This window comes from Monopterus albus, unplaced genomic scaffold (genome assembly GCF_001952655.1).
Source record: "Monopterus albus unplaced genomic scaffold, M_albus_1.0 scaffold282.1, whole genome shotgun sequence".
NCBI lineage: Eukaryota > Metazoa > Chordata > Actinopteri > Synbranchiformes > Synbranchidae > Monopterus > Monopterus albus.
The window spans coordinates 507,017-520,085 of NW_018128162.1; the positions used below are offsets into that span (position 1 = coordinate 507,017).

Consider the following 13,069-nt stretch of genomic DNA (forward strand, 5'->3'; position numbering starts at 1 on the left):
CCCATCTAACTGAGATACAGGCAGAGACTGAGATAAGCAGTGTCTCTGACGCTGTCTCTGCCTCTCACTGACACCTTCCATATGGTTTTAAATATGGAATACTGCAGCTGAAATGTAGATTAAATCAATTATCCAACCACAGTTTACATAAGAATTTAATCTGCCTCGCACAAAAGCACACTAAGCACAGGCAATAAACCCATATAATTCTGTCCAGGTCAAATAGTTCCTCTCATTTATTATTGCTCTAAATGTTGCCTTGGCATCAGATCTGAGCTCTGGCAGGACCTTAGCACAAGAAAAACTAGAGGCAGAATGAGCAATCAAAGTGATAAGGCTGGAAATTATAGTGAGTGCATGACTGTTTCTTCCTTCTGTCAAATTGTTCTCCTGGTTTAACAAGCTCCTGAATAATACATAATCAAAAAGTACCTGAGTACATGACCTAAGCCTTTCACTTTGTTTCATCATTGTTTTGGATTACTTTGTCTACTGTTTCTTCTTGGTGTCTCCCTAAATCCAAATCAATATCCTCACCTTGAGAGGTGGAACCAGACAAAGTACGGGACTGGCAGACGGGGGGGCTGTAAGGTGGGTACAACAACAAACATGGTAGATTCCTCAGGTAATACAGCCACAAGGAACTTGAACTTTGTACCAGAAGTTGTTTGAGACATAATAAAGTGATGACAGTAAGGCACCTAAAAACACCCAGAAACAATGGTTCATATATCAGGTAACAAAAAGCACAAATAGCAGATCCACACTTAAAGGTTGCACAACACTCCTTGATGCAGCGATTCAGAAATACACTTCTTTATTTTACATTTAGGTACCTCATATGTAAGTACAGTAAGCCTACAATTAAATATAACTTGCAAACAACTGTATAAGAATATAAATGGATTCCTTACTGTGTAGAAATAAATGTATAACATTTGCAACAGATTTACTTCAAAAATATTTCCCATATTTCTTTCAATTATATTCAGTTAATTCCAGGAAATGTATAGAGTGCACCAGATTTTCAACAGAGTTAAGAAAGCAGAGGTACTTTTTATTCAGACCAATAGGGTTTTTGTTTGGGGCTGCCAAAAAGATTTTGTGACGTCAAACTAACTACACCTCTTCTGCATCAGTAGACACAATAAGTAAATCTTGTTCCTTATTTTTTTACACTCTTCATCCACAGCCTAAACATTTGGTGTTACACACTTCAGGGCCCAACTTTAATCAAATAAATGACCCAAGAACAAACCACTGACGATTGCAAATAAGTATTTGCATAAGTCAAACTTGGCAGAGAAATGCCAAAGTATTTTTGTGTCTCAGTAAAAGCAGGCTCTTCAAGTCTGCTTAGATGAAGTGGTCCAGTACCTGAGGCAGCAGTGGCGCTAACAGGACAGAGGAGTTGTCAGAGAAGGAGGGGCCGCTGCCTCTACAGGAAACAATTTAAAGCATAGAGAGCTCGTGCCAGAGTGTGCAGTTGTGTTGGGTTAGATACAGGCGAAGCAGTGCGTCACAGCAGCCGGGACATTAAAAGTCGTTTTCTCACAGAAGGGTTTCCGACCACGACAGCAAAAAGTTGAGCCATGTGTGGTAAGGGTTTCTTTTTATCAGGTTAATATTGTTTGAAAACTTTCTGGAAGGGATCGTCTGTTACGATTCTGCAGTGCACGGTTGTATTATAACAGTGCCATGCGTATAATCCATCAAGCGAAGGAATTCGAAAAGTTATCTAATCTCTTACAACGATCGTTAAACCAATAAAAAAACTGTGGTTGGATAAATGTCTGTGTTTATGATGTCTGGATTCCCAACGAGCACAACAGCTACGTGTCACTGTTGTTGCTTCACAAAAGCGGACAACAGGACAGGCAGGTCCTACCAGTTACTCTAAAATTAAAAGAGGGATAGAAACACTGACGAACCTAACGCTGATTTATAGTGTGTCTTAGACCTTTTGACAGCCTCACATGTCCTACACTCGATCAGGGACGTTTAAAGCTCGAGGCTACATCTTTGAAGAGTCCTTCAACCCCTTCGTGTGTTTGCAAGGAGGAGGCGATAGGTTTTACCTCCTACCGGTAACACTACGCGCAATGTGCGTCCATCAATGGCCAGCTGTGTACCACTGGGAGAAGGGCTGCACACACACACACACACACACACACACACACAGGACATGCTATAATGAAACTACTGGGAGTGGTAATACACTGTAGACTATATGGACAAAATACCCAGCAGCCACATCTGCATGTTCAAGGTTATTTTAATTTAATATAAGAGCGCATCAGCTTGACTAACTCCTGTAAATAAATGCAATGCCATGTCAGGTTCTTATTATGACTGTTTATTCTTGTCCTTCCAAAGTGAATACATTTGATGATGACCAAGGCCATAAACATAATACATCCTGAAGGAAGCCAACCAGCCATATTCTTCTTTAATCACCACTAATGAACCACAGAGTGAATATTATTGTCACAAGGACGGTGTTGGCCACTGGTTGTTCCTGAATCTTTTATCTGCTGATTTCCAGGGGTTAGTTTGTGCACGAACAAGCAGGAACTGGATCCGGTAGGCTGCCTTTCAAATTGTGACCAGCACCTGTTTTGACAAACCCTGCCCGAAGTGTAATACTTTTTGTACAAGTGGCCATTTACAACAGCATACTGGGCTAAAATTAGAATAATTAAATGCAGTATAAAAGTAATTACATCACAACGTATCCAGCGCTGGTCACACTGGGTGCACATTCAGTGTAACGTTGGGGATCTATGAAAGAACAAAAAAGAAAATGTTCATCATGAACTGATATTCTGTGACCTCATAATTTACAAATTAAGCACTGATATCTATATTTAGCTTTAAGCAAAATGATTATACTTCTCTCAAGATATGAAAAAGGGGGTACTGTGCTTTTTGCAGCCATGTGAACTCTGCCAACACTGCTGACCACGTCAGGGGACTCAGGTTCTCTTTCTCTTTCTTCTTCTCTAAAAGGAATCTTTGCCTATCTGAATTACCGAGTGCCTCGCACCAGGAAGGAGGTATTTGAGACGCTGGTGAAGGGGCTGCAGAGACTGGAGTACAGAGGGTATGATTCAGCAGGTAAAACACTTGGCTTCTCAGCGCTATCACACATACACCAAACACAAAAGCTTATCGTATTCCCTGGCAGTATGTGTATTATGTCCTCTAGCCAACATGTCATAGTATTCAGGGCTTGAAGAAAAACAACTTGCCAGAGTCTTATAGAATTTGTGTTGACACCCTATAATCACGTCTTAAACACATAGTGATAGTTGAGCCGGCACTCCTTGAATTTTTAAACTCAACACGTCGGTGATGATATTTAAGTTAAAAGGCTATTTATAATTATCTTGATTTAAACAAAGAGAAACTGGTGTAACAGGTGGCACCTAAAGACACTTGCAAGAGTGGGCTGACTGCAGACACACCCTCAGTCATAAAAGCAGGAAGGAGATATGATTGCTAACAGTGTTGCTTGTATGAATAAAATAGTTACCAGGTCCGGCATCCTGGCACCTGACACTGTTTACACACACACACACACACACACTTTGTGTTGGTTCATCCTATTTGAGCAGGATGGAGCCACAGAGCGCAACAGTTCCTTTCATGCTTGTTTATCACAGCGCACAATAAATAATAGGCTACCTCAAATACTAAAACTTATTGAATAACCTACCCATCCTTCTTTGTAGTCAACTTCCCAGCTATCCTTTCTTGGTGAGGTGTGAAATTTGACCTGTCATCACTAACATTAGGAATTTGTGACAATTGTGTGTGTCCTTCTGTGCGACACTATGACAGTGTAAACCCTTCCTCCTCCCTGCATACAGGTGTTGCTGTGGATGGCCCTAACAAGACGCCCACTGGCATCAATGGCAACACCATCTGTTTGATCAAGAAAACAGGAAAGGTCAAGGCCCTGGACGAGGAGCTGTACAGTGGGTTTATGCACATATACACTATATTTATGACTGATTTATTTTGTGCATCAGTGATGGAGATAAGAATATTTTAATGTTTCTGGGTCAGTAATACATTTTTTTTGTTATCATCTTGAAACTCCAATTTTTTTTAAATAATATTTGATAGTGGCTGTTAGTTTTAGTGACTGTTCTCCATCAGCAGCAGAGGGCCCGTGTCATTGTCGCGGTTGTTTCAAAATCACATCACCTTGTGTATTTTTTTTTTCTTATTATTATTCGTTCCTCATCCAAACATATTAAAGAAATTCTTCAAAAGCACTATGCTCCCTTCACTGAACATGTGTTAGATTTAATGTGTTTTTAAGATGTGGCCTGGTCATGTCAGTAAAAGGGCTGATGTTCTGCTTTTCCTGTTCAGAAAAAGACACACTGGACCTGGATGAGAAGTTGTACACACACTTTGGCCTCGCTCACACTCGTTGGGCCACACACGGAGAGCCGAGTGCTGTCAACAGCCACCCTCATCGCTCTGACAAGAATAATGGTAATACTGTACTTATACATGTGCTGACACTGTCCAGTGGCCCATTCCCATTTCTCCCCCTTGCCCCTAGCACTTAGCCCTACTCCTCAGTTCTGCACATTCATGTGTAGGTATAAAGGTGTCCTGATACTCTTTAGGATGGAGGGGTAGGACGAGTTGGTGGAGCTACATATCCCTTCAAACCGAGGGTTTTCAGAGGCAGACTCATAACTGAGTGTTATGAGTTTAAATACAACAAAGGTTACCTCCTACACGCCTCAGACAAATCCACCAACATTCCCTCGTGTCAAAAACGTATTCCTGTCCTTCCATTTTTGTTATTTGCTGTTCAAAATTGCAGAGCGATGCTTAACAACCATGCAAGGGAAATCACCACAGCTGAAGATGATTCAGAATTTCAGACAAAACCCTGCCCGAAGTGTAATACTTTTTGTACAAGTGGCCATTTACAACAGCATACTGGGCTAAAATTAGAATAATTAAATGCAGTATAAAAGTAATTACATCACAACGTATCCAGCGCTGGTCACACTGGGTGCACATTCAGTGTAACGTTGGGGATCTATGAAAGAACAAAAAAGAAAATGTTCATCATGAACTGATATTCTGTGACCTCATAATTTACAAATTAAGCACTGATATCTATATTTAGCTTTAAGCAAAATGATTATACTTCTCTCAAGATATGAAAAAGGGGGTACTGTGCTTTTTGCAGCCATGTGAACTCTGCCAACACTGCTGACCACGTCAGGGGACTCAGGTTCTCTTTCTCTTTCTTCTTCTCTAAAAGGAATCTTTGCCTATCTGAATTACCGAGTGCCTCGCACCAGGAAGGAGGTATTTGAGACGCTGGTGAAGGGGCTGCAGAGACTGGAGTACAGAGGGTATGATTCAGCAGGTAAAACACTTGGCTTCTCAGCGCTATCACACATACACCAAACACAAAAGCTTATCGTATTCCCTGGCAGTATGTGTATTATGTCCTCTAGCCAACATGTCATAGTATTCAGGGCTTGAAGAAAAACAACTTGCCAGAGTCTTATAGAATTTGTGTTGACACCCTATAATCACGTCTTAAACACATAGTGATAGTTGAGCCGGCACTCCTTGAATTTTTAAACTCAACACGTCGGTGATGATATTTAAGTTAAAAGGCTATTTATAATTATCTTGATTTAAACAAAGAGAAACTGGTGTAACAGGTGGCACCTAAAGACACTTGCAAGAGTGGGCTGACTGCAGACACACCCTCAGTCATAAAAGCAGGAAGGAGATATGATTGCTAACAGTGTTGCTTGTATGAATAAAATAGTTACCAGGTCCGGCATCCTGGCACCTGACACTGTTTACACACACACACACACACACACTTTGTGTTGGTTCATCCTATTTGAGCAGGATGGAGCCACAGAGCGCAACAGTTCCTTTCATGCTTGTTTATCACAGCGCACAATAAATAATAGGCTACCTCAAATACTAAAACTTATTGAATAACCTACCCATCCTTCTTTGTAGTCAACTTCCCAGCTATCCTTTCTTGGTGAGGTGTGAAATTTGACCTGTCATCACTAACATTAGGAATTTGTGACAATTGTGTGTGTCCTTCTGTGCGACACTATGACAGTGTAAACCCTTCCTCCTCCCTGCATACAGGTGTTGCTGTGGATGGCCCTAACAAGACGCCCACTGGCATCAATGGCAACACCATCTGTTTGATCAAGAAAACAGGAAAGGTCAAGGCCCTGGACGAGGAGCTGTACAGTGGGTTTATGCACATATACACTATATTTATGACTGATTTATTTTGTGCATCAGTGATGGAGATAAGAATATTTTAATGTTTCTGGGTCAGTAATACATTTTTTTTGTTATCATCTTGAAACTCCAATTTTTTTTAAATAATATTTGATAGTGGCTGTTAGTTTTAGTGACTGTTCTCCATCAGCAGCAGAGGGCCCGTGTCATTGTCGCGGTTGTTTCAAAATCACATCACCTTGTGTATTTTTTTTTTCTTATTATTATTCGTTCCTCATCCAAACATATTAAAGAAATTCTTCAAAAGCACTATGCTCCCTTCACTGAACATGTGTTAGATTTAATGTGTTTTTAAGATGTGGCCTGGTCATGTCAGTAAAAGGGCTGATGTTCTGCTTTTCCTGTTCAGAAAAAGACACACTGGACCTGGATGAGAAGTTGTACACACACTTTGGCCTCGCTCACACTCGTTGGGCCACACACGGAGAGCCGAGTGCTGTCAACAGCCACCCTCATCGCTCTGACAAGAATAATGGTAATACTGTACTTATACATGTGCTGACACTGTCCAGTGGCCCATTCCCATTTCTCCCCCTTGCCCCTAGCACTTAGCCCTACTCCTCAGTTCTGCACATTCATGTGTAGGTATAAAGGTGTCCTGATACTCTTTAGGATGGAGGGGTAGGACGAGTTGGTGGAGCTACATATCCCTTCAAACCGAGGGTTTTCAGAGGCAGACTCATAACTGAGTGTTATGAGTTTAAATACAACAAAGGTTACCTCCTACACGCCTCAGACAAATCCACCAACATTCCCTCGTGTCAAAAACGTATTCCTGTCCTTCCATTTTTGTTATTTGCTGTTCAAAATTGCAGAGCGATGCTTAACAACCATGCAAGGGAAATCACCACAGCTGAAGATGATTCAGAATTTCAGACAACAACTAGACGCATCTGTTTATTTAACCATTGTCATAAATTAGAGATGACACGTAGAGGTTTTGAAGGAATGTCCCATTCCATAAGGAAACATGTTAACCACTAGTCACTGAAATTTAATACCCATTGCCAACCAACTGTTAATCTATATAGAACACACCACAGCAATCTCAGTACAAGTGAAACACTTTAGCTTCACTGCACAAAGGAAAACAAAACTTAATTGTTAAGATGGTTGTCTTCACACCCACACTCTACTTCTAGTCTCTTTGTCATCAGTACATCATGTACCTAGGTGTGTCGGTAATGTAGAATACTGTACCTTGGCTTTAAACCATAAAGTAAAAGCTCAACTTGCTACAGTTCATATCACAGGAAAGGAGGGAAAATGTGCTACCAGGTAACTTCTGTTTGTTTTATTATTATTATTATGTTATTTAAGCAAATTATTTCTTGGTTACAACCTGTTAGAGCTGCCATTTAGCATATCATTAGTAGGAGCTGTTGGTAAGGCACATACACTGTTACTGTACTAATATTAGTGTGGGCAACATACCATTAGAGTGTGAGTGCAAATGAGCTTGAATCCGTAGAACTCCCAGGATCTACGAGTGGTCTTTTTACAGCTTCACAAGGCCTGTTATCTAATCTTTTCACTCTGGCTGCTTTTTCTCAGAGTTTGTTGTCATCCACAATGGCATCATCACCAACTACAAAGAGCTGAAGAAGTACCTGGTAAGTCACCCTACCTGGTTAGAGTCCCGCTCAAGGCCGTTCTTGGATCCGCCTTTCAGGTTAAAGCTTGTTATATAATTACAAACGTCACTGTCATTTTACTCAGTGGCAGGTCGAGCTGTCAGTGTGTCATTGAAGTGTCGGAGCATTCATATAATGACTCGGAGAAAGACTTTATAATGTGGCTGTGTACACTAAAGTGGATAGACAGAAAACACTATACTACAATAACATTATAACATGAAGGCTAGAATCTGATTTATTTATGGGTTTTCATTTCCTTAATCACATCAACTGTCATTATTTAAGAGTGTTGTAAAAGTGATTTGTTGTCACATTATATTTGGACAAAAGCACCATAATATACAAATTTGTATCACATTTGAGGTTTATTCAGGTGAAATCTTTTCACATTAAACGTTTACTTTATGACAACATCACAAGCTTAGATACAATTATTTCACAAACTGAACATAATTTCATTTTCTTTAATCGGTGACCTGAAAGCTTTTACCTTTGACCTACAGTCCTGCTTGGTTTAACAGCAGTTTACACACCCGTTTAATTAGCTGTCACCAACCTTAACAATTTGAATAGACTCAACCAAAAGAAAGATTCATTTCTTCTTTATCTTTGTTCCTGTAAACAGTGTGAGCAAAAGAAGCTACTGTAACACTGTTGTTCTTGTTGTCCCTAATGTCTATATTAATATAAACTGTATCTCTTACCTTTCTCAGATCACCAAAGGATATGAGTTTGAGTCAGAGACGGACACAGAGGTGATCCCAAAATTGACCAAGTATGTTTATGACAACCGAGAGAATGACAGCATCACCTTCTCCAAACTGGTAGAGAGGGTCATTCAGCAGCTGGTGAGTAGCACACGCACAGAAATAACACACATGAACCTACTTCATAGCAGCACAAGGGGTGTAGGCAATGGTGCCCCCAAGGGGTGGCCAACGAGGGCCATGGCCCCCTGACAAGTGACAAGCCCCTGTCATTCTAATCCTTTCTAACGCAAGCCCTTAAAAATTCAACATACATTTAAGACGTAACACATTTGAATTATGAAAGGGGCATTCTCAAGAAAATAAATTATTTTTGTACATGATTTTGAGACAAAACTACTGAAATGGAATGCTGTGTTGGTTGTTATTACAAATCATTGAAATTATGAAAATAATAGAGAAACTGAGTATGAAATCTGATGTATGTTGTTTTGTAATTGCATCAGAACTTTAGGTCAGACATTTTTGCCTTCATAATTCATTATTTTCTTCTGTAGAATACAGATACACCTAGAATTATAGCCACTTGTAATTTTTGACCTCGAATCATGACATTGTAAATAACATTTCAGTTCAAGGCTGATTCAAACAGTGAAAGACACTTGCAAATAATATGAAATATGATGTACTGATATAAATGAAACCTTTGCTGTCAGCTAATAAGTAATATTTATGTTTAAGCAACTTACACATTTGAGTTACTGTTCAAATTGAAATGAATCATTAATTCTGCGACTGATCCGTAGATAATCTGATATTCACATGAGACCAACAAGGAATTAAACGGGATGCAATTTATTTTACACTATAATATAGTATCCTTACCTTTCTTTTAACTTGCTTAGCCTGAAATTCCTCTGTGCTGTATAGCCTTTTGTGCAGACGCCACAGGGTGTAGGGATAATAATCTTCCTTTGCAATTATACAAACCATTTGGACTTTACTTTTATTTCTTCCCTGTATCCCTCAAACACAACTCAGTTTTGTGGCTTTTTTTTTTTTTGCTGCAACTACAGATGAAAATGTTTATACCAGGCTTCCTGGTAACTATGAAGGGTAGCATCATGTAGCTTAGTGTGATAGAACGTGTCAGTGATGAGTCATACACTCACATGCTCATTGTCTGACAAACTTCAAATTCTCGCCCATTAAAACATAATAAGCCACTACAAACACAGTCCCCATGCCAACCGCCCTAACAACATCACAAGTGACATCATCACTCAAAGAACATTTCGGGTGAGAGGGCGCGAGCTTGTGTGTGCTTTTCATGTTTCAGGGCTTCGCATGTTTCACTTGTAGTGGTTTTTCTGTAAGTAGAACAACAGAGTAGGCAAAAGCATCCGTGTTGGATTTTAAGTAATGGGAAACAGACAGTTAGAGCCACTAACAGCCTCACCACCATGACGCCCCCCATTTGACTCCCACTCCACACTTACCCCCCACTTTCGGTTTCAACACCACACACAAACACAAACATACTTGGCCAGTTTTGCTTCTGGTAACCACCACAGACAGTGCAGTGCTTTCGAAATATTGCTGATTTTATACAATAGGGGTCTTATTTCGCTTAAGCCCCGCCCCACCCCCCATGTCTCACTACTTCCCAACACTCACCCACACACACCACCACCACCACAACTACCAAACCCCATGGGGCCAGAAGAAATATTTATTTGTGTTCTGAAAATGTTTCTCTCTAAGGTTACATACTCTCCAGGCATATGACTTTTACAGTGCATTTAAATTGTACATTTTTAACTGTTTTTCCTCCTCTTCCCTAACATTTTGTTGTATTTTCACTCTTTCATCAAGCTAATGTTAATTCTGTGTGGGCTCTGTTTCTCTCTGTCTCAGGAGGGGGCCTTCGCACTGGTGTTTAAAAGTCGTCATTTCCCCGGAGAAGCTGTGTCCACCAGGTTTGGTTATAGATACAGCCACACACACTGCTCTGACGTTTCTTCACATTGTGGTCCGGTATCTGTTTTGTGAGCCAGACTCACTTGAGATGACTCATCCGTGCTAAAGTCATTATGAAGCAATCCTACTTACATCCATTAAATATGATAGGTTATGACTCTGGAAAAGGCTTTGTTTATGACAGTGGGTGACTGTGCTGTTCTTCATGCGTGTGTGTGAATGTGTGTCAGTTCCTTTGCACCTGTATGTGCCAGTCCTGTTTGTATTTTAAGACCTAGGCAGAGAGTGGAGCAGAGCAGAGGTTGAATTCAGGTTCCCTCTCTCCCTCCTCTGGCCTCTGGGCTGCTGGCCCCAGGCCTCCTTCTCTGTGACCCATTAACAGAGAGACTTGAGAGCTTCCTGTTGCAGCTCTGGGAAATGGCCATGCTTCTTATCATTTTACTTTTAATTTTTTATTATTTCCTGGTTCAGTGAGCTATCATGGCTCACAGGGAAGGGAGCCTGCTGAAGCATGGCAGCAAGAGAATATTGAGAGTAGTGCAGAAGGGCAATGAAATGAAGTGTGCTGTAACACGTGATCTATGCAAAGAGGTTGTCTGATAGTGCCAGTGTTGGAATGGCTGCTTCGTGCTATATCTGTTGCTAAAGTCAATAAACTCGGGCATATCCATTGTTCATGTTGTACTGTGTGCTTGAAAAGGTCTGATAGCTGATATGAGTATTGTAAAGCTTTGGCTAAACTCAGTGTAGTGTAGGATCAACCTCCCAGCACACTTTACTTACTACTACTTACCTTTTTCTTTTATACATTTGCTTCCCCTCTTCCCATCTCTCCCTTAAATATTGTATTGGATAGCAACCACATGTTTCTGTTTGCAAGCCTTGGTCAAGTCCCACACCCCTTAAAACAACCAGCCGTCTTACGTCAGTGTAGCCGAGTCCCAGAGAACGGGTAACCAGAAGAACAGAGGGATCCAGACAGAGAAAGACAAGAAATAAGGAGAGGACTTCTGGACATCAGCGTCATAATAACTAAACATGAAGAGGTTTAGTTTTGACATACTGTAGTCACGGGATAAGGTCTCCTGTATTTTAAATTTGGTCTCCTTCCTTCTCCCTCACCTGTCAAATCTACACATCATTGCACTTCTTCCGCTCTCATAGCCAATAGGACAAGACCACAGAATCATTGGCCAATGAGGAAGCATTGACTTGGTCCAGGAACTATGAGCAAATCCTAGTGTAGACAAATGGTGGATCAGTTTACCTATCAAGCCCTCAAGGTTATACAGTTTAGAAGATTCTCGGAATAAGTCAGATTGTGTTTGAACCCTTGTGTACGGAGGCAAACCTCAGAACTTATGCTTTGTTTGGAATAATACAGTAGGAGAAACGATCAAATTTCAGGAACATTCATACTTTAACAAAGCATCAAAGTGCGTGTCTGACGTTGTGTGTCTACAAAGCCTAAACTGTCCTTTCCCACCTTACCCACACTTTCTCTCCATCTCCTCGACTTCATCTCTTCCTCTCCACCTGCTTCATTCTTGTTCCAACAGGAGAGGAAGTCCACTGCTCATTGGTGTGCGAAGTGAGCATGAGCTGTTGACTGAACACATCCCCGTCCAGTACAACAGTGGTGAGCTCTGTTCCTCTCTCTGTCCACCACTTACACTGCACCCTACATCTCTGTCTAAATGCATGCTCGCACACAGAGACATACTGTAGATACACACATCCACAACTTTAAGCACAAAGTTTAAATAGATAAAGTAAATGTGGGATTTATAAACCTGAGAGCGTATTCCTACTTCATTGTCATATTAAAGTTAAAAAAAAAATGCATAGGAAAGTATCTAAAATACTGTTGTCCCTGCTGATAAATGTGTTACAATATGTGTCTCTGAGCTGTGTAGAGATACTCCAACTATCGTGGTTTTATTGGCCAAGTAATTTGCTAATAAAAGAAAATTGGCTTGCTTAATTATAACTAAGCACAAAAGTATGAAAAAGTAGAAGAAGAAATTGCATAGTGACGTACTGTAGATCCTGACTGATCACCCAGATAGGAAGTAATGAAATCCCAGTTTGAAACACTAAAGTAAATCTGAAACGCATCTTAAAAGGATAAGGCGTGTTTAGGCCCAATTCAACAACAGTTCCTCTCTCAAAATGCTCCAACTTCTCGGAGGCTCTTACTGAAGTTGTAAGCAGTGAAAATGGGTTGTGGATATATACTTTTTATTAATGGCTAAATAACTTTTGATTTGATTTGATTTATTCTTTCAAACATGTAAAGACAGTCAATATGTCAACACACATAATTTCACACATATCCACAAATGCATTATCAATTTGCTTATACCTAGGACATGCTTGAACGGAGTAGGAAGAAGTTAGACTTATCTAGTCCTACCCCAT

General features: G+C 40.4%; 2 protein-coding genes across 2 annotated transcripts in view; both read left to right on the top strand.

Moving 5' to 3' along the window:
- The first annotated feature begins 1,323 nt into the window (after positions 1–1,323).
- On the top strand, positions 1,324–4,623 carry LOC109973176 (glutamine--fructose-6-phosphate aminotransferase [isomerizing] 2-like). The gene is made up of 4 exons (XM_020622572.1): positions 1,324–1,599; positions 3,010–3,117; positions 3,873–3,980; positions 4,384–4,623. The coding sequence occupies exons 1-4, from the start codon at positions 1,593–1,595 to the stop codon at positions 4,584–4,586; spliced, it is 426 nt and encodes a 141-aa protein (XP_020478228.1). The 5' UTR covers positions 1,324–1,592; the 3' UTR covers positions 4,587–4,623.
- Positions 4,624–5,232: 609 nt separating this feature from the next.
- The window catches only part of LOC109973173 (glutamine--fructose-6-phosphate aminotransferase [isomerizing] 2-like), a gene marked incomplete at its 5' end in the record, with an annotated part of 20,381 nt that continues 12,544 nt past the window's right edge, over positions 5,233–13,069 (top strand). The window contains 7 exons of the mRNA XM_020622569.1: positions 5,233–5,407; positions 6,163–6,270; positions 6,674–6,799; positions 7,879–7,937; positions 8,675–8,809; positions 10,586–10,647; positions 12,208–12,287. Of these exons, the coding sequence (XP_020478225.1) occupies positions 5,233–5,407; positions 6,163–6,270; positions 6,674–6,799; positions 7,879–7,937; positions 8,675–8,809; positions 10,586–10,647; positions 12,208–12,287 (745 nt within the window). The remainder of the gene's footprint in view (positions 5,408–6,162; positions 6,271–6,673; positions 6,800–7,878; positions 7,938–8,674; positions 8,810–10,585; positions 10,648–12,207; positions 12,288–13,069) is intronic.